General features: G+C 42.0%; 1 protein-coding gene across 2 annotated transcripts in view; it reads right to left on the bottom strand.

The window, feature by feature from the left end:
• Positions 1-1826: 1826 nt before the first annotated feature.
• The window catches only part of LOC140202838 (sodium-coupled neutral amino acid symporter 1-like), a 97770-nt gene continuing 77130 nt past the window's right edge, over positions 1827-22466 (bottom strand). For both annotated transcript variants that reach the window (XM_072268274.1, XM_072268276.1), the window contains 6 exons: positions 18569-18648; positions 18370-18470; positions 9612-9730; positions 8717-8858; positions 8505-8602; positions 1827-4460 (listed from right to left, as the gene is read on the bottom strand). In XM_072268274.1, the coding sequence (XP_072124375.1) occupies positions 4344-4460; positions 8505-8602; positions 8717-8858; positions 9612-9730; positions 18370-18470; positions 18569-18648 (657 nt within the window). In that variant the 3' untranslated portion in view covers positions 1827-4343. The remainder of the gene's footprint in view (positions 4461-8504; positions 8603-8716; positions 8859-9611; positions 9731-18369; positions 18471-18568; positions 18649-22466) is intronic.

The raw sequence follows: 22466 nt of genomic DNA, 5'->3' as shown, positions 1-22466 counted from the left end.
CAAACCCTATAGCTCTTAACAATTTCACAAAATCTACATGCAAGTGCAACCTTCACTTATGTTCAAGTAAGAAGACAGGACTTTGATTTAACATCGTAATACACACAAGGTGCTGGAGGGACTCAGCAGGCCAGGCAGCATCTACGGAAAAGATACATGAGTCCTGATAAAGGATCTCAGCCCAAAACATCGACCCTTTTCCATAGATGCTGCCTGGCCTGCTGAGTCCCTGTAGCATTTTGTGTGCACTACTTCGATTTCCAACATCTGCAGATTTTCTCGTTTTTGATCTAGCATCATTGAGAACGCAGCATGCCTCGAGTACCACATTGAAATTTCAGCCTGGACCATTTGCAGCAAGGTACAACTATATTACAATAACATATAAGTTTAGAGATCACATTTACTGGCTGTGTCTCCACTATCATCAGAGTTGCAAAGGGACTTAGGAGTCCTAGTACAGGATTCCCTAAGGATTAGCTTGCAGGTTGAATCAGCGGTAAAGAAGGCAAATTCAATGTTCGCATTTATTTTGAAAGAATCAGAATTAGAATCAGGTTTAATATCACTCATGATATTTATTGTTTTGAGGATATATAAAATCAAGAATGTAATGCTGAATGCATTGGTCAGACTTTATTTGCAGTATTGTGACCATCATTGACCCATTTGTAAGAATCTTTGTATCATCTGCAAACAAAGCAGGTAAAAATTTTACAACTAAGAGTGTGTTTCATAGGTATGTATTTTGAGATTGTAATTAGATGATTATGTATTGTCACGTAACCCGTGACAGGAATAAAGAAACCAGCAGAAATAGAAACCACTTTGGAGTCTAGTATTGCTAATAACTAATAATATTTATTAATAACTATGCAATACAGTAAATTAAGTGAAGATAAATCAAACAGGTTAGCAAGAATTATATATATAAGTAAATAAATCAGTAAGTGTGGAAAAATATGTATGAAAACCAAGCTTCTTTAAGTCTAGGGGTAAAAAAATACAGTCTTACGATGTTGAGTAAAGTTCAGTTCAGTTCGTGGAATTTACTTGAATAGCGATGGAGAGAGAGTGAGTTGAGTCTTCAGGTGAGCTGTTGCCGTCGATTTCGTCGTTGTCCGAAATCCTTCACAAGTCACCGACTGTGACTTTAACAACAAAGGGAACCGTACTTCGGTGTGGTTGAGCTGTCTACCCAGGCCAGGGTCAGACACATGGACAACTCCCCACCGGTCTTGCCTTTGAATTTTCACTGGCAGAGCAATTGGATCAATCCGCCTGATTGAACCTCCAAAACCCACTTTTCTCTGCAGGCACAACAATGCTCACTCAGTGTCCAGATCATGTGTCTGAGGTCCGTATCATCTGACCTCCTATTTATTTCACCAGGCTGAGCATCCCCTATCATTCAAAGAGTCCCCTCCTTCCTTTGTAAAAGAATGTGAGCAGGCAACAAGTCCTTGGAAGTAACATCAATAATGGCCTGTTGGTTACCATAGCAACCTTCGAGCTGCTCAGTTTTTATCTCCAAAGTTACCTCCCGTGACAGTCCAACCGTCAATCTTCGTCTCTTTCTCTCTCTTCTCCAAACAAACCATCATGATTTATACACACATTCTTTCTCTCACTCTCCTTTTTCTCCCTCTGGCCCTCTGACTATACCCCTTGCCCATCCTCTGGGTTCCCCCACCCCCTTGTCTTTCTCTCTGGGCCTCCTGTCCCATGATCCTCTCATATCCCCTTTGCCAATCACCTGTCCAGCTCTTGGCTCCATCCCTCCCCCTCCTGTCTTCTCCTATCATTTTGGATCTCCCCCTCCTCTCCCACTTTCAAATCTCTAACTCTTCCTTCAGTTAGTCCTGACGAAGGGTCTCGGCCTGAAACGTCGACTGCACCTCTTCCTAGAGATGCTGCCTGGCCTGCTGCGTTCACCAGCAACTTTAATGATAAATGACTCTGTCCCTCTTCAAACAGTTAAGAGGGGCACTCCTGGATCCCCTCACAGTATGTACCCTAATGTTCCAAGGCCCATTACCTCCTTAAAACAAATATTACAAGACTATGAGAGATAGGAACAGAATTAGGTCATTCAGCCCATCAACTTTTCTCTGCCATCCTCTCAACCCCACTATCCTCCCTTATGTAGAACAGTACACTACAGTACAAGCCCTTCAACCCACAATGAACTACTCCAAGATCAATGTAACTCTTCCCTCCCACATAGCCCTCCATTTTACTTTGATCCTTATGTACCTATCTAAGAGTCTTTGAAATGTTGTAAATGTATCTGCCACTACTACCACCCCTGGCAACTCATTCCACACACCTACCACTCTCTGTTTAAAAAAAAAACTACCTCTGAAATTCCTCCTGTATTTACCTCTAACACCTTAAAGTTGTGCCCTCTTTTATTAGCTACTTCCACCCTGGGAAAAAGTTTCTGGCTATCTATTCTATCTGTGCCTCCTATCAACTTTTACACCTCTGTCAAGTCACCTCTCATCTTCTTCGCTCCAAAGGGACAAACCCTAGTTTGCTCAACCTATCCCCAAAGAATTCATTCAAGCTCACGGGGCATGGTATGCTCCTCAAAAAGCCATGTTAACTATCAAACCAAATGCTTGTAAATCTTTAAGATGGTTTTAAGAATCTTCTTCAATAGTTTGCCCGCCACTATTCTAAAACTCACAGGTCTATAATTCCCAGGGCTATCTATTACCTTTGTTAAACATTTGCCACCCTCCAGTCCTCTGGCATTACTCCTGTGACCAGTAAGGATGCAAGGATCATCGCCAAAGGCACAGCAATCTCTTTCCTTGCTGATTTGCTGGATATCAATTATTTAGACGATGGAATAGTTGGCTTTGTTGCCAAGTTTGCAGATAATATGAAAATTGGTTGAGGGGCAGTAGTGTTGAGGAAACTGGTAGGCTGCAGATGGACAGACAGATTAGTAGAATGGGCAAGAAAGTGGCAAATGAAATACAATGTTGGAAAATGCACGGTCATGCACTTTGGTGGTAGAAATAAATGTGCAGACAATTTTTTAAATAGGAAGAAAATTCAAAATTCCCAGATGCAAAGGGACTTGTAAGTCCTTGTACAGGACACCTTAAAGGTTAACTTGCAGGTTGAGTTGGTGGTGAGGAAGGCAAATGCAATTCATTACAAGAGGTCTAGAATACAAGAGCAGGGATGTGATGTTGAGGCTTTATAAGGTGCTGCTGAGGCCTCACCTTGAGTATTGTGAACAGTTTTGGGCTCCTCATCTAAGAAAAGATATGCTGGCATCAGAGAGGGTCTAGAGGAAGCTCACAATGATGATTCCGAGAATGAAAGGGTTATCATACAAGGAACATTTGATAGCTCTGGGTCTGTAATCACTGGAATTTAGAAGATTGGCGGGGGGAGAGGTGGAAGAAATCTTGTTGAAACTTTTTGAGTGTTGAAAGGCCTAAACAGAGTAGATGTGAAAGGATGTTTCCTAAGGCAAGAAGGCACAGCCTCAGGATGGAGGGGTGTCCATTTAAAACAGAGTTGCAGACAAATTTCTTCAGTCAGAGGGTGGTGAATTTGTGGAATTTGTTGCCACACGCAGCTGTGGACAGGTCGTTGGGTGTATTTAAGGCAGAGATTGATAGGTTCTTGATTGGACGGCATCAAGAGAGAAGGCCGGGGACTGGGGTTGAAGAGGAGAAAAAAGGATCAGGCATGATTGAACGATTGAGCAGACTAGATGAGCCAAATGGCCTAATTCTGCTCCTATGTCTTATGGTCTTATAATATGGCCTTAAGGGCATTCCTGCACAGCTTACATTTATCAATAGTGACAAGAGTACCAGGAATGTGTTATTTGCTAATTTATTCACATTGCATGGCAACATTTCAAACTCTGTTGAGGCAGAAGTTATTTCCTTGACTGATGACAATATGTCATTTTACAATAGGTTTCAAAGATGACGTGGAAATTTTTAAGGTATAAAGTAGTATACAGAATGTAACTGCCCTTTAAATAATTAAAATGGAATAATTAGCAAAATGGATGGAAATTACTGTAAATAATCACGTTAGAATTTCAGTATCAAAACACTGTCAGATTTTTAAAAATCAGTAATTATGGACAAATACTTTAAAACTTTGCTTATGATAGTGAACTTTTTAAAACGTTCTGTTCTGGTGCAGCAGGTTCACAGTAGTCTGTTGGTATTATCATACAAATTGTAGCAGGTAAGCTACCAGATGTGACAATTCCTGGTTAATCGAACAAATTTCTCGTTGAGTAGTACTTCACTATGCACTCTGGGCTGGCAACAAATCTTCTCAGATTACACGTGTCAGTGTCATTCTGAGCAGTTTTCCGTGATTGAAGAGTTGCTACATCTTTCATTCCATTCAAGAACGACCAGTGGCAGAGTAGTGATCATAAATATTATCCCAACAAGGAGAAATACTATAACCTGAAAAACAAATGTTAAAAGGTGAGTTTCTCCTCCATTAATAGGATAAGTGAAAATAATAATTTCTTAACAATATTCACATCAGACTCAGTGTTTAACTCCTTGAAAGTAGCTGTTACAGGTAGATAGGGTCATAAAGAGAGCTTTGGCACATTGGCCTTCAGAAATCAAAGTATTGAATACAGTATTCTCCAATTCTGATGAAGGGTCTTAGCCTGAAACATTGACTGTATACTCTTTTCCATACATGCTGCCTGGCCTGCTGAGTTCCTCCAGCATTTTGTGTGCTTATTGAATACAGGATTGGGATGTTCTGTTGAAGTTGTGTGCAGCTCTGCTCACCTACCTACAAGAGAGATATTATTAAGACTGAAATAGTGCAGATAAAATTTGCAAGGATGTTGCCAGGGACTTGAGGATCTGAGTTATAGGGAAAGGTTGAATAGGTTAGATTTTTATTCCCTAGAGCGTAGGAGAATGAGGGGAGATTTGATAGAGGTATACAAAATTATGAGGGGTATTGACTGGCTTTTTCCATTGAGGTTGGGTGAGACAAGAACTAGAGGTCATAGATTAAAGGTGAAAGGTGAAATGTTTAAGGGGAACATGAGGAAGAACTTCTTCACTCAGAGGGTGGTGAGTGTGTGAAACAAACTGCCAGCACGTGTGGTGGATATGGGTTCAATTTCAATATTTAAGAGAAATTTGGATAGGAACATGGATGGGAGGGGCTGGAGGGCTATGGATTAGGTGTGGGTGATGGGACTAGACAGAGTAACAATTTGGCATGGGCCAAAGGGCCTGTTTCTGTGCTGTAGTGTACAAGATGATGACAGTCATTGATCAAGTGGATAGCCAGAGGCTTTTTCCCAGGGCTGAAATGGCTAGCATGAAGGGGCATAGTTTTAAGGTGCTTGGAAATGGGTACTGAGGGATATCAGGGGTAAGTTTTTCACACAGAAAGTGGTAGTGCGTGGAATGCACTGCCTGCGATGGTGGTGGAAGCAGATACAAGGGGGTCTTTTAAGAGCCTCTTAGATAGGTACAGTGACTACCAGAGGTGCAGGACCCATGGTCGACCACGACCGACGAAGGCCACACAGATAGGTACATGGGGAGTAGAAAAATAGAGGGCTATGCGGTAAGGAAATTCTAGGCAGTTTCGAGAGTAGGTTACATGGTCAGCACAACAAGGGTCTGTAATGTGCTGTAGGTTTCTATGTTCTCATTGTCTATGTAGTATTTTATACTCTACAGGTGAAATCAGTTTTGTGGGATTTGATGTGCATTTTTGGAAAGAGATGACTAGAAATTTATCACTAAAAATTGGTGCAAGGTACTTATTTAGTAGCAGGGGAACATTGTGGCAAGGCTCAGTAGTTAAAATTGGTGCCTCACTCCTCCAACAACCAGAGTTCGATTTTGATCGTGTGCTGACTATGCAGTTCGCACATACTCCCTGTGCTTTGCCACCAGGCGCCCGTTTCCTTACACATTCCAAGAGGTGACACAGCAAGCATAAACAGAAATATAATGTTGCAATCTGTTCTTAAAACTGACTGAGGACTGAATCTTTCTCTCTTCTTCAAAGGGGTGCCATGAAATCATGGGAGATCACGGTAGTGTAAAGTTAGTGTGATGCTATCACAGCCCGGGGCATTTTAGAGCTTAGAGTCCAATCCTGGCACAGTCTGTAAGGAACTTGTATGATCTCCCCATAACCAGGTGGGTTTCCTCTGTCTGCTCTGGTTTCCTCCCAGTTCAAAGATGTACCGGTTAGTAGGTTAATTGGTTATTGCAAATTGTCCTGTGATTAAGCTAGTGTTAGGCTAGTAGGTTGTAGGGCGGTGCAGTTCATGGGGCTTATAGGGCCTGTTCCATGCTGCATCGCGAAATAAATAAATAAATAAATAAATAGACAAGGGTTTGATATCTCATCTGAACAGTAAATATCCCTTCGTGCTGGAGTGGAAGCATCAACTGAGATTTTGTGATCAAATCTCTAGACTTGAACGCCACATGAAAGTGAGTGTGTGATGAACTGACCATGGCTATGCTGGTCCCTCTGTTGTTCCAATTGTACAACAGCAATAAATCAATTTATATGGCCCAAAGGATCAGTGGATAGATTTCAAAACTAAAATATGAAGTTCAGTAAATAACTTTTTCATAAATGGAAGGATATAGACATTGTGTAGGCAGAAGGGATTAGATTACTCAGCATAGCATTGTGGTCTGATGAATCTGGTCCTCTGATGTACCTTTCTATGTTCTACGTTTAATTCTGAATGTTGAATTCTACAAGAGGAAGGTGATATTCACAAATAAAAGGATGAGAATTGATGGTAACAGTAAATGATCAAAGCGGACAATTTTGCTTACAAATTAGTAATGCCTTTCTGAATGGGTGATATTGGAGTGCACACTGATTCCAAGATTCTTTTTCACAAGACATTAGAAATACAATTAGCAATAGTCAAATCCATTCATAAAAGATCACGTGAAACACAGGGTTTTTATGTTGAGAGATACAAAACAAATTTGTATCAAATCATCCTAATCCACAGTTATTATCTGCAGTTCATTTCAGAGATTTCAAACAATCACGGTGATTGAGGGGCATGATGAAGTAGGTTTGAAAAGTGGAATTGGTGTCCTCAAGGCATCTGTGTGCCAATTTCAATTTTTGTTATAGCCAGGGGTGGTAATGGGATAAGCTCCCACTACCGATTAAATACTCCCAATGGCATGAGGCTCAAATAGCCTCTGACAACCAAGTCAAGCTCCTGGCCTTCACATGTGGCTTAGCTACTAACCCTGGCGGAACCATTTCTACTGACAGGAGGAGGGGCAAAGGCAGGTTACTGGTGCTTTAAAACCAGTCACTTTGGGCAGATAGGGATCGTCAGCCATGGTTAGCAGCTCATTGAGAAGGAAAACTGATTTCAAACCTCCACTACCTTGTGGCTATACTCACTCATGGGGAAGGCTTTGGAGTAAACCTCCAAGAAGAAATCTGGAGGTGGAGTCCCTAAGGCAGTCCTACATTGAGTTCAATGCTGACTGGCAACTCCCTTGATACAGCTGGTACCAAACTGTATCAATCTGTGCGGTTCCTTTGGGTTAATCAGATACGCGAAGAGGGGGAGCTTGCTGCATGGGCAACAGCTTGCATATCTAGACAGCTAGGAGGCAACATCCATGGTTGACCCTGACCGACAGCCTCACTCACTCACTCACTCACTCACTAATTTTTGCATAAAGTGCAAAAAAAAGGGGAGATTTGATAGAAGATTATGAAGGGTATACATAAATAGGGTAAATGTAATCAGGCCTTTTCCACTGAGGTTGGGTGAGACTAGAACTGGAGATCATGGGCTGAGGGTGAAAGGTGAAATGTTTAGAAAACATAGAAAACCTACAGCACAATACCGACCCTTTGGCTCATAATGCTGAGCCGAACATGTACTTACTTTAGAAATTCCTAGGGTTACCCATAGCCCTCTATTTTTCTAAGCTCCATGAATCTATCCAGGAGTCTCTAAAAGACCCTATCGTATCCCTGACATCTCCTCTGTACCTACTTCCAAGCACCTTAAAACTGTGTCCTCTAGTGCTAGCCATTCCAGCCCTGGGAAAAAGCCTCTGATTATCCACACGATCAATGCCTCTCATCATCTTATGTTTAAGGGGAACATGAGGGGGATCTTATTCACTCAGAGGGTGGTGAGAATGTAGAATGAACCGCTATCAGAAGTGGTGGTTGCAAGTTGAATTTAAACATTTAAGAGAAATTTGGATAGGTATATGGATGGGAGGGGTGTGGAGGGCTATAGTCCTGGTGCAGTTTGATGGGAGTAGACAGATTAATGGTTTGGCACATACTAGATGGGCTGAAGGGCCTGTTTCTGTGCTGTAGTATTGTATGACTCTAGAAGAGTATTTTTAAAGTAATAAAATTGGGTTGTTCAATATAAAACCAGAATTTAACATTCACATTCAGAATTAATCAAATTGATTACATGTTATATAAAGGGTACCTACGCCAATTTTCTGGAATTTTCCCAGACACTTGTTCTTCACAAGCTTTAAATATAACAAGGCAGGAAGAATGAATATCAACATATTTGCAGACGTGGAGCCTGTAAGACAGAAATACACATGTTTGAACACAGCACAACAAAAATTAAACGAAGTTACTGAAAATTATATTGCAACATAGGGTAAATTTATGCAGAAATAATATCACAACCTACCAACAACAGCAAATACATCCTTTATTGTTGGGATGTATATTACAGAAAGATTAACAAGAGTTAGCAGAACGACTGTGACTGCAATATGTTGAATCCAGTTGAATTCTGCCTTGAAAAACAACAAGCCAATTGAAAGGCGGACCTATGTAAATAGAAGTTACAAACAAGTATTTAGCTAATTTCAGAGTTGTTAATTACCACCACACTAAAACTATACACAAACCTATCTTAAATGATTTCATAATCATTTTCAGCGTGAATAGTTCAGGCAATGTATGAAAGACCTTCTTCATAAGTTCAAATCAATAAATTTAAGTTTCATCAAAAAATAGTTCTCATTAATGTCCGAATGCATTCCTGACTGACAGTGTTAGCCATATTCAGCCCTTCGTGTTTCTAAACTTCAGTTCTACTAGTGCCCATGAATGGAAAAGCCTACAAGAAGTAGGGAGAGGGGGATTCGGACCAGTCATTACAGGGTAAGCCTTCTCTACTATTCAGCACATCTAGATGGAGCGTTACCACAAGAAAGCAGCATCCATCATCAAGGGCCTCCATCATCTATGCCACGCTCTCTTCTCGCAGCTGCCATTGGAAAGGTGGTATGGGAGCCTTCCCCCTTCCATGAGCAGACCTGGCCACAATAATCAGTGGAACGCTGGAAGAATTCAGCTGGTCAGTGCTTACAGTGTTGCAGATTCCAGCATCTGCTGCCTCATTTGATTCCAGTCTGTGCAACAAAGGCAGTAAATTTAACACCAGTGAAAACGCATGAAGTGGTGCCATTTGAGGAACTGAACTGTCTCAGACTAAGCTCATCTACTGGATTGGAGAATTAGGCAGTGGTGTTTACTTAGAAAAAATCTGTAAAACTGATTGACTACTGAGTACTCACAGTGAACAGAAGGACTGGCACTGTCAGTATTACTGCTATAATGACAGCCAAACGAATGAGCAAAATCAGTTTATCATGGGGATCCGTGTAAGAGCGAAGCAGCTCTTCTTTAACACTGCCTGTGTGAAAAAGGAAAAAAAGTAATCAGAAGTTGTCATTGTTTTCATCAGCATTGGATTAATTTTCAAAGTATAAACCTGTACTATAGTTAGGACAGCCTGAGTCTGGAAAACATTCTCTGTGCAGTTTTCAACATGCAGGAGACATAACTCCCCAAGTGACCTCATGAAATGGAGTGGGCTTTGAAGGATGGCTAAGCCTCAGAAGATGGAAGATGTGGCTCCACCAGTGGACTACCATGATGGCTCTTTGGTAGCTATGCACTCTCCATAAACATTTCTGATCAATGGAGACATTGAATATTTACACAAGCAGGTAACTTGGATCTAAACAGAACATAACAGGACAAATTCTCCTTGTTGGAATTAAATTCTCCTTTTATCTCATTACTTTAAAACAAATTCCTTTAAATGGAAATGCTTATTTTCCTATGACATTCCAATAGAAATGCCACAAAAGACATGGAACTAGATTGCTGCTTATACTTACATCCATACAGCAGAAAGTCTAGTATGCCCTCTGAAGGAACACCACACAGGTTTTCCGTGTGGTTTCCAACACGCAGGAGGTATAATTCCCAAAGCTGCCTCATGAAATGGAGTGGGCCAAGACTCAGGTGTGAAATATTAATATAAATATGAAGGATGAGGAAAACCATTCAGCTATTCTTACCTTGTCGCCACTCTGATGGAAGGAGACATGTGATAGCTTTAAGGGTAAAGCTGACACAACACACACCAAATGTATCTGGCCCCTCACCCTACTCCTGGTCTCAGAAGTGCAGTGTTGTAAAGCTGACACAATGTACACTGGGTGCGTCTGGTCCCTCAGCTGAAGACAATCTAGTACTCCTGGTCTCAGAGGCGCAGTGGGAGGTCTGAATTCCAGTTCATTCAGTATTGCCATGTTGTAGGGGATACTGTAAGAGTTGAAGCCCAGAACTCGCTGACGCATGGAGCCCACTGAAACACCGCTGTTATCTAACTTAATCACTAATTCCCTTTACAGTACAAAAATATAGAGTCATTTTAGTTCAATAACAAATCTGATTCTTCAAGCATTCATTTGGGGATATTGAAGTATATCCAGTCTAAAACTTTTGTTTGAAGATAAATGACCATTTCCTAATTTTCTAATTTAATGCAATGGCCTCTCTAAATCCAGTTATAACATTCATAAGTCTCAGCATTTCTTCATTCTGATCTGGACTGACTAAGAAAAGCTGCATCTGAATTCTGATTATAAATCTAGTTTTGCTGTGTGGTTTTTGGCTTCAATGAAAGTCATAGATACTTTTGATTAAAGTCTGTAGAACTAGGAGGATGATGGTGCCTAACGGCAACTCCTCTGCTTGCACCTTCGGAAACAGCTCCATTTCTATCTTTGATATCTCTTTTCTTCCTTTTCAACGTTCTTTTGAAGACCCTGACCTGGAGTTACACGCTGACTTCGGTTCTTTGCGGGATTGGGATCTGCTCTCAGGGTCTCAGGACCAGTTGCTTTTCAATATGCCAAGGACGCGGCCTGGAAGACTAGTGCACCTTCAGGGTGCCGCTCTTTTTTGTCTCTGGAGGCGGGCAGATTCAAGGCCAGTGCCGCCACTGCCTGATGCGTCGTTGGAGATGGAAGATTGTAAGCAGCGAGCTGACTGCTGGCTGTGTGCCCAGAGACCAGAGTTCTTTGGGCACAGAGCTCAGAAAAAGCGGCACAACAGACTTTTAACACCATAAACCAGTGAATTGCTTTGTTATGTCTCTCCCTCTCAGGGACACCTCTTTTTCCCTTATTAGGGAGAGAGAGAGCCTGAGAATGACGACTTACCGGGTGAACGAGTAGTCTTCATCTCTGCAAGTCTCTGTCTTTATTGATGCTTTGCTGCATGCTGAGTGTTCAATGGGGGTGCTGCTGCTTTTGTGCTGGTGGGGGAGGGGGGTCATTGCTTTGCTGCTGCTTATGCATGGGAGGGGGAGCTGGGCGGTGCTTTGGAGTTCTAACATTTAATTGTCATTTATTCTTTGGAGCACTCCTCTTTTCGGGGATGTTTGCAAAGAACTTCAGGATGTATATTCTATACATTTCTCTGACATTAAATGGACCTATTGAAACCTATTGAGAATTCTTTACTTCAACCATTGAATCATTCAACAAAATAACTGAATATAATATAGCTAGAGATAGTATAGAATCATATTTGTGCTTGCGTTCTGGCAAATGCCTGCCTCAGCTTCAATTTCTCTCTGGAAGGCAAATTGTCATCTTGAGTCTTGCTGATTTGACTAATATACATTTTATGAACTTAAGAAATACAAGCAAATCTTGGGCATGCTCCACCATGGAATAACATCATAGCTAAACTATTGCCTCAGCTGCACATCCTATGCCTATATCAAGCTCTTTAATTTCCTAAATATCTAAAAATCTGCCCTTTCCTGATAAAGAATCATACAGCATACAGACTAATCCTTCAGTCTACTCTGCCCATGACCAGTATTGAGACTCATCAATATTCAATAGGGTGGAATGATAGTGCAGTGGTTAGTGCATCACTTTACAGTGGTTACCGATCGGGGTACAATCCTGCCACTGTCTGTCAGGAGTCTGTACATTCTCCCTGTGACCACGTCGGTTTCCTTTGAGTGCTGCAGTTTCTTCCCATGTTCCAAAGATGTATGGTTAGAGTTGAGAGCTATGGGCAAGCTATGATTGGCTCCAGAAGGGCGCTGACACTTACGGGCTGCACAGAACTATCCAAAGATAAAGGCAGCAGTGGGAATTGAATTGCTTGTACTGTAAAATGTTGTGCTAACTACGACGCTGCCGTGCCACCCATATTGTCAACAACACCACCCTTGTCATTCTTACCTCTTCAAAAAATGTGATTAAATTACCTTTCTTTCACTTATCCCGAATTCTTTCCCTCAGATTTTTTTAATGACCTCAAGGACATTTAGCCCTTTTTAAATAAGGTAACACATTTATTCTCCTCCAATCGTCTTGATTTTGCTTGTGGCCAATGAGGATTTTGAATTTCTTTGAGGACTCTTCCCTCCCTTGCAATAGTAGCTGGGACACAAAATAATCTGCAGATGCTAGGGTCAAAGCAACACTCACAACACGCTGGAGGAACTCAGCAGGTCGGGCAGCATCTGTGGAAAAGATCGGTCGACGTTTCGGGCTGGAACCCTTCGTACTGACGAAGGGTTCCAGCCCGAAACGTCGACCGATCTTTTCCACGGATGCTGCCCGACCTGCTGAGTTCCTCCAGCGTGTTGTGAATAGTAGCTAGGACATATTTCATCAGACCTTGGTACTTTATCCACATATAATCCTGCAAGTATTATGTTTTAGTGGCAAGTTGTTCTGGACTTTCACCATCACCCTCCCCAAGTTATTTAACCAAAGTACTGATCTCTAATCAATATAGCCAAGAAGTATTAATTTAAGGATTCACCTATATCCACTGGCTCCAAGCACAAGCTAACCCTACAGCCTCCAAGTTCCCTCTCATTGGTGAATACCGAAGAGAACCTCGCTCACTTCCACCGCCTCTCACATCCTCCCACCTTTATCTCTAATTGGTTCTGTCTTCACTCCTGTCATCCTTTTGTTCTTCACATAATTGAAGAATGCCTTGGGGTTTTCCTTTACCCTACTCACCAAAGCCTTCTCATGCCCCCTTCTTGCTCCCCTATATTCCTCAATAGACCCATCTGATCCTTGCTTCCTAAATCTCATGTATGCTGCCTTTTTCCACCTGACTAGATTTTCCACCTCTCTTGTCACCCATGGTTCCTTCACCCTACCATTCTTTATCTTCCTCACCGGGACAAATTTATCCCTAACGTCCTGCAAGAGATCGCTAAACATCGACCACATGCCCATAGTACATTTCCCTGCAAAAACTTCATCTCAATTCACATCCACAAGTTCTAGCCTTATAGCCTCATAATTTGCCCGTCCCCAATTAAAAATTCAGCCCATCGAGTCTGCTCTGCCATTCAATCGTGGGCTGGTCCACTTCATCCAGTCATCCCCATTCCCCTGCTTTCACCCCATACCCTTTGATGCCCTAAAACTTGAAGGTTAAGCTGCACTTGGAGTTGTGTGTGCAATTCTGGCCACACTATCACCTGTGGAAACTTTCGAAAGGACACAGAAAAGGTTTACCATACTGCAGCCTCGATTAGAGGATAACAGCCATTCCAGTCCATCCTTAACCTTTTCCATAACTGACTTGAAATTTACAGAGTTATGGTTACTCCCCCTAAAAGGCTGTCCAAGCTGACGCTGCATTCACGGACCATAGAATACCCTTCTACCCACAATGTCTGTGCTGAACACAATGCCATATTCAATTAAGTCTCTTCTGCCTGTATGTAATTCCATATTCCAGTACATTCATGCACCTCCCTAAAATCCCTCTTAAATTCAACTACTTCCACCACTATCCCTGGCGACCTACTCTGTACACCAACCATTCTTTGTGTAAAAAGCTGGCTCAGCACTTCTGATAAACTTTCCCCTTCTCATCTTAAATACATGCCCTTTCCCTTTCATTCTTGGCACTTCCATCCTGGGGAAAAAGATTTGGACTGTCTACCTTATCTCTGCTTCAGTATTCACTACAAAAAAGGATCTTGGCGATTGTGGGGATGACTTACAGCGGACTGAAAAGCTTGAGCATGTAGATATTAAGGAAGAGGATGTGCTGGAGCTTTTGGAAAGCATCAAGTTGGATAAGTCACTGGTAATATACCCCATGCTACTGTGGGAGGGAAGGGAGGAGATTGCTGAGCCTCTGGCGATGATCTCTGCATCATCGGAGAGGTTCTGGAGGATTGGAGGGTTGCAGATATTGTTCCCTTATTCAAGAAAGGGAATAGAGATAGCCCAGGAAATTATAAACCAATGAGTCTTACTTCAGTGGTTGGTAATTTGATGGAGAAGATCCTGAGAGGCAGGATTTATGAACATTTGGAGAGGCATAATATGATTAGGAATAGTCAGTATGGCTTTGTGAAAGGCAGATCGTGCCTTACGAGCCTGATTGAATTTTTTGAGAATGTGACTAAGCGCACTGATGAAGATAGAGCAGTAGATGTATAGTATATGGATTTCAGCAAGGCTATTGACAAGGTACTCCATGCAAGGCTTATTGAGGCTTTTTCCCAGGGCTGAAATGGCTAGGGCGAGAGGGCACAGTTTTAAGGTGCTTGGAAGTAGGTACAGAGGGGATGTCAGGGGCAAGTTTGTTTGCTTTCTTTTTACGCAGAGAGTGGTGAGTGCATGGAATGGGCTGCTAGCGATGGTGGTGGAGGCGGATACGTTAGGGTCTTTTAAGAGACTCCTGGATAGGTACACGGACCTTAGAAAAATAGAGGGCTATGGGTAAGCCTAGGTAATTTCTGAGGTAAGGACATATTCAGCACAGCTTTCTGGGCTGAAGGGCCTGTATTGTGCTGTAGGTTTTCTATGTTTTTCTTATTGTAAAAACTTCTATCAGGTCTCCCCTCAGTCACCAATGCTCTGAAGAAAATAACCCAACTTTCTATAACCTTTTCTTGCAGCTCATGCCCTCTAATCGAGGCTGCAGCATGGTAAACCTGTTCTGTATCTTTTCAAAAGTCTCTACAGGTAATAGTGTGGCCAGAATTGCACACACAACTCCAAGTGTAGCTTAACATAAGTTCTATAAAGCACAACATGACTTCCTTACTCTTGTACTCAATGACAGCAAATATTCCTTATGATTAGATCTAGTACTGGTTTTTCTCTGGTATGACTCTCCACATACCGACTAAAGAGACTTTCCTGGAGACACGTTAGAAATTCTTCCCCTTTCCCACTATAATCATTCCAGTTATTATTGGGAAAGCTGAATCCCACATACAGTCCTGTTATTCTTCTACCCCTCTCTGATTTGTATGCATATCTGCTGCTCTAACTCTGAAAGATCGCAAGACATAAGATATAGGAACAGAATTAGGCCATTTGGCCCATTGAGTCTGCCCCACCATTCCATCATAACTGATTCATTATCCCTCTCAATCCCATTCCACCGTCTTCCGCCTGTAGCTTTTAACACCCTTACAAAAAACCCAAGGAAAGGACATATAATGCAGCAAAAGTGAGTGGGAAGTTGGATTTAAAAACGCAAACAAGAGGAATTCTGCAGGTGCTGGAAATTCAAGCAACACACTTTATCAAAGTTACTGGTGAATGCAGCAGGCCAGGCAGCATCTCTAGGAAGAGGTACAGTCGACGTTTCAGGCTGAGACCCTTCAACCGGCCTGACGAAGGGTCTCGGCCTGAAACGTCGACTGTACCCCTTCCTAGAGATGCTGCCTGCCTGCTGCGTTCACCAGCAACTTTGATAAAGTGTGTTGCTGGGAAGCTGGATGATTAGTAAGTTTTTAAAATCCAACAAAAGGCAACTAAAATAGCCATAAGAAGGGAGAAGATTAACTATGAGGGCAAACTAGCCAATAATATAAAGCAGGATACTAAAAGAATTTTCAGTTATATAAAGAGTAAAAGGGAGGTGACGGTTGATACTGGACCACTGGAAAATGATGCTGGTGAGATAGTAATGGGAGACAAAGAAATGACAGATGAACTTAATAAGTACTTTGCATTAGTCTTCACTGTGGAAGACGCTAGCAGTGTGCAAGAGGTCTGACTGTCAGAATGCCATTGCTATTATAAAGGAGAAAGTGCTGAGCAAACTGAAAGGTCTTAAGGAGGTTAAGTCACCTGGACCAGATGGACTACATCCCAGTCCTGGAAGAGGTTGCAGAAGACATAGCAGATACGTTGTTTATAATCTTTCGAGAATGATTTGATTCTGGTATGGTCCCAGAGGACTGGAAAATTACAAATGTCATTCCACTCTTTAAGAAGGGAGGAAGGCAAAGAAAGGAAATTATAGGGCAGTGGCTGGGAAAGTATTGGAGTCCATTGTAAAGGATGAGGTTTCAGGGTACTTGGAGACAATTGATAAATTAAGTCAAAGTCAGCTTGGTTTCTGTGAAGGGAAATCTTGCTGACAAATCTGTTAGAGATCTTTGAGGAAGTAACAAGCAGGGTGGACAAAGGAGAGGCAGTGAATGTCATTCACTTGGATTTTCAGAAGGCATTTGATAAGGTGCCACACGAGGCTGCTTAACAACATAAAATCCTATGGCGTTACATGAAAGATAGTGGCATGGATAGCGGAATGGCTGATAGGTAGGAGGCAATGAGTGGGCCTTTTCTGGTTGACTGCCTGTGACTAGTGGTGTTCTTCAGGGGTCAGTAATGAAACTGCTACTTCTCACGTTGTTTGTCAATGATTTAGAAAATGGAATTGATGGCTTTGTGGCAAAATTTGCAGATGATATAAAGGTAGGTATTGGAATAGGTAGTGCTGAGAAAGCAATGCATTTGCAGAAGGACTTGGACAAATTGGAAAAATGGTCAAAAAAGTGGCATTTTGGTAAAGGAACAAATTGCAGACTATTACCTAAATGGGGAGAAATTCAAACATCAGAGGTGCAAAGGGACTTGTGCAGGACTCCCATAAGGTTAATTTACAGGTTGAGTCTGTGGTAAAAAAAGCAAATGCAATGGTTGGCATTTATTTCAAGAGGAATAGAATATAAAAGAAAGGAGATAATGCTGAGGCTTTATAGGACAATAGTCAGGCCGCACTTAAGAGTATCGTCAACAGTTTTGGGCCCTGTATCTCAGAGAGGGTATGTAGTCACTGGAGAGAGTCCAGAGGAGGTCCAGAGGAGGTTCATTAGGATGATTCTGGGAATGAAGGGGATCAGGGCATCAAGGGTTATGGCAAGAAGGCAGGTAGGATCCAGAATCAGCCATGATGGAATGGCGGAGCAGATTCAATAGGCTGATTGGCTAAGTTCTGCTCCAATGTCTTAGGTTCTTAATTTAAGACTATATCAACCTCTGCTTTAAATATGCTCAATAAGTGGCCTCCACAGCCACCTGTAGTAACGAATTCCACAGATTCACTACCCTCTGGCTAAAGAAATTCCACCTCATCGTTAGTCCTGACGAAGGGTCTCGGCCTGAAACGTCGACTGCACCTCTTCCTACAGATGCTGCTTGGCCTGCTGCGTTCACCAGCAACTTTGATGTGTGTTCCTCCTCATCTCTGCTCTGAATGAACATACTTCTTTTCTTAGGCTGTGCCCTTTGGTCCTAGATTTTCCCACTATTTGAAACATCTTCTCCATGTTCACTCTATCTAGGTCCTCAAGATCTGATAGGTTTCAATGAGATCCCCTCTCATTCTTCTGAACTCCCATGTGTTCAGGCCCAGAGCCACCAAATGCTCCTCATACATTAAGCCTTTCATTCCCGGAATCATCCTTGTGAACCTCCTCTGGACCGTCTCCAATCCTGGCAAATCCTTTTTCAGATAAGAGGCCCAAAACCACACCTCCAGTGTGGTCTGACCAATGCCTTATAAAGCCTCAGCATTACATCCTCTGGAATGCAATGTAGGTGGTGGATGTTACTGCTAATGTTTACTATTTATTATATCCCATGAGATAGCAACAATAAGCTACAAAGCAATTTAATATCAGAGGTTTAGGCTTAGACTGAAAAGGATTAAATATTTTATGACACTTACCAAAGAAAGTGAGATACCCAAAGATTGCTGTCAACAGGTACATGATTATCATCGATCCAAAGGAATAAACTGATACTAACTGCATTTTCTTGCTTGAGTGACTAAAAGAGAAAGATTGTTTCATTTGTACTCAACCTCACAACACTTGCAAATATATATATATATATATATATAACATTTTTTAAAAGAGCACACTTACTGTTTAAGTTCATTATAGATGGGCAATACAGATGGATGGCAAACAAAAGCAAAGGCCACGGTAGGTAATGCATAGACTGTCTGTAGAGGAAATCAACATTTCAGAGTCAATCAGATTAAATTTGCTGAATTTACAGGATGTGCTGATTGATAATAAGGCCCATCCCTACCTGCCCCTGAATCAGCTTGTTCAGGGAGCAGAAGGCAGTTCTACGACAATCACCAAATTGTAAAAGAGGAATCATATTGAGACTAGATTTGTCAGGTGTCTATTCCTTATGGTAATAAAAGGGAAGTTTATGACATACAGTGGTTTCATGGTGGTTTACAGGATGGCAACATTGATTTCAATTCAAATTTATAGGACCATAAAAGATACCATAAGACATAGGAGCAGAATTAGGCCACACTTTGGCTAAAAAAATTGCTTCTTACTTCTGTTCTAAAAGGTCGCCCCTCAATTTTGAGGCTGTGCCCTCTGGTTATGGATACCCCCAACTCTCCACATCCACCTTATTTAGGCCTTTCAACATTTGGTTGCTTTCAATGAGATCCCCATACATTCTTCTAAATTCCAGTGAGTACAGGCTCAAAGCTACCAAACACTCCTCATATGTGAACACTCATTCCCAGAATAATCCTTGTGATCCTCCTCTGGACTCTCTCTAATGACAACACATCCTTTGAGATATGGGGCCCAAAACTGTTCACAATACTCCAAGTGCAGCCTGAATAGTGTCTTATAAAGCTTCAGCATTATCTCCTTGTTTTTATGTTCTGTTCTCCTTGAAATAAATGCCAACATTGCATTTGCCTTCTTTACCACAGACTCAACCTGCACAAAGACTCTTAAGTCCCTTTGCACCTCTGATGTTTGAATTTTCTTCCCATTTAGATAATAGTCTGCGCTATTGTTCCTTTTATCAACATGCATTTTCATACATTTCCCAACACTGAATTCCATCTGCCATTTTTTTGCCAGTTCTTCCAATTTGCCTAGGTCCTGCTACAATCACCTTGCTTCCTCAGCACTACCTACCCCTCCACCTATCTTCATATCATCTGTAAACTTTGCCACAAAGCCATCAATTCCATTATCTAAATCACTGACAAACAATGTGAAATATACTGGTCCCCATTCTGACCCCTCTGACCCCTGAGGAACATCACTAGTCACTGGCAGCCACTCAGAAAAAGCCCCCTTTATTCTCGGTTGCTGCTTCTTGCCTGTCAGCCATTCCTCTAACCGTGCCAATATATTTCCTGTAACACCATAGGATTTTATCTTGTTAAGTAACCTCATGTGTGGTACCTTATCAAATGCCTTCTGAAAATCTAAGTAAATGAAATCCACTGCCTCTTCTTTGTCCTTCCTGCTTGTTATTTCCTTGAAGAACTCTAACAGATTTGTCAGGCAAGGTTTCCCTTTGCAAAAACCATGCTGACTTTAATTTATTTTATCATTAGTCTCTAATTACCCCAAAACCTCATCCTTAGTAATGAACTCCAACTCTTTCCCAATCACTGAGGTTAGGCTAACTGTCCTATAATTTCCTTTCTTTTGTCTTCCTAAAGGGTGAAGTGACTTTGCAATCTTCTAGTCCTCCGGGACCGTATCAGAGTCATAAAAGAACATGACCAATGCATCCTTTATCTCTTCAGCAACCTCTCTCAGGACTCTGGGATGTAGTCCATCTGGTCCAGGTGACTTATCCACCTGAAGACCTTTGAGTTTGCCTAGCACTTTTCCCCTTGTAATAGCAATGGTTCTCACTCCTGCTCCCTGACACAGACGGACCTCTGGCATACTGATAGTGTCTTCCACAGTAAAGACTGAAGCAAAGTACTTAAAGTTCATCTGCCATTTCTTTGTCCCCCACTACTACCTCACCAGCATCATTTTCCAGCAGTCCAATATCAACTCTCACCCCCCTTTTACTCTTTATATAACTGAAAAAAACTTTTGCTATCCTGCTTTATATCATTGGCTGGTTTGCCCTCGTATTTCATCTTTTTTTCCTGCTTATAGCTTTTGTTGGTTGCCTTTGTTGGATTTTATAAGTTTCTCTATCATCCAAATTCCCACTCACTCTTGCTACCTTATATGCCCTTTCCTTGGCTTAAATGCAGTCCATAACTTCCATTGTCAGCTACGGTTGTCTACCCCTGCCATCTGAGAACTTTTTCTTCTTTGGGATATATCCATCTTGTGCCTTGTAAACTATTCCCAGAAACTTCAGCCACCTCTGTTCTGCCATCATCCCCGCCAGTACCCTCCTCCAATCCACCTGGGCAAGCTCCTCTCTCATCTCTGTAATTGTCTTTATTCCATTGTGATACTGATACATGTGACTTGTGCTTCTCCCTCTCAAACTGCAGTATGAATTCAATCATATCATGATCACTGCCTCCCAAGGATTCCTTTACATTAAGCTGACTAATACGATTTGGGTTATTACACAACACCCAATCTAAGATAGCCTTTTCCCTGGTAGGCTCAAGCACAAGCTGCTCTAAAACTCCATCTCAAACAAGAGAATATCTGCAGACTCTGGGAGTCCAAGTGACACACACAAAATCTTGAGGAGCTCAACTGGCCAGTCAGCATCTATGGAAAAGAGTACAGTCAACATTTCGGGCCAAGGCCCTTCAGCAAGACTGGAGAAATAAAGGCTAGACCTGCAAAAGGGTCTCGGCCTGAAACGTCAACTGTACTCTTTTCCATAGATGCTGACTGGCCTGCTGAGTTCCTCCAGTATTTTATATGTGTTGCTGAAAAGCCAAAGCACAGGCATCCAACAAATTCCCTCTCTTGCGGTCTGACACTAACCTGATTTTCCCAATCCCCATGCATATTGAAGTCCCCCATTACAAATGTGTCATTACCCTTATAACATGCCTTTTCCAGCTTGCTTTGCGATCTCAACCCCACATCTTGGCTACTATTTGGAGGCCTATATATGATTCCCATAATGGGTTCTTCACCCTTGCAGTTTCTTAACTCCATCCACAAAGAGTCCACATTCCACCCTTTGTTAGCTCTTTCTAAAGATGTAATTTCATCTTTTACCAACAGAACCGTACCACCGCCTATGCCTTCCCGCCAGTCCTTTCCATACAGGGTATATCCTTTGATGTTAAACTGCCAACTATGACCTTCTTTCAGCCACGACTCAGTGATGCCCACATTATACCGGCCAATCTGTAACTGCACCACGAACTGTCCACCTTATTCCGGATGCTATGCGCATTTTAATACAGCACCTTCAGTCCTGCATTCTTCCCCCATTGAATTTTGCTTCTGTGGTACAATTTAACTCTTTGTTCTGTCTGCAGTTGTACCCAATCATCGGCTTGTCCTTCCTTAAATTTAAATTACATCTATCATCTACTTGTAAACCTGCTGGTTCATACTCTGCTCTATCATACTGGGTCCCATACCCCTGCCATATTTATGTGACGGGGTCTTGGATTACCCCTATAAACTGTGCTGGATTACCCCCTATGAACTGTGCTTTTGAAGAGAGAGAGAGAGTTATTTAACAACGATATGTTGTTTTGAAAAGAGAGAGAGAAAGAAAGAGAGACAGAGATAAAGACTAACTTTTGGACTGTCACTTTAAGGCACTGGGAGTAACTGAGTTGGAGAGACCGAGCAGCTCATAAGTCGCTATGGTGACCGAGGGCGGCGTTATTTGATGGACAATCGATATTATGATCTTTCGGCAGCGTGTTTATACTTCCAAGGACATGGCATGCTAGTGCATTCTTACACAGACAAAGGAAGGAGGAGTTAATTGAGTGACAGTTGGTACTCAGTACGGTGAGATAAATCAGATGTCAGATGATATAGACCTCAGGCACATGTTTTGGACACTGAATGAGCTTTGTTGTGCCCA

This window comes from Mobula birostris, chromosome 9 (assembly GCF_030028105.1).
Source record: "Mobula birostris isolate sMobBir1 chromosome 9, sMobBir1.hap1, whole genome shotgun sequence".
Classification (NCBI taxonomy): domain Eukaryota; kingdom Metazoa; phylum Chordata; class Chondrichthyes; order Myliobatiformes; family Myliobatidae; genus Mobula; species Mobula birostris.
This window is presented reverse-complemented; position numbering and strand designations above follow the sequence as displayed.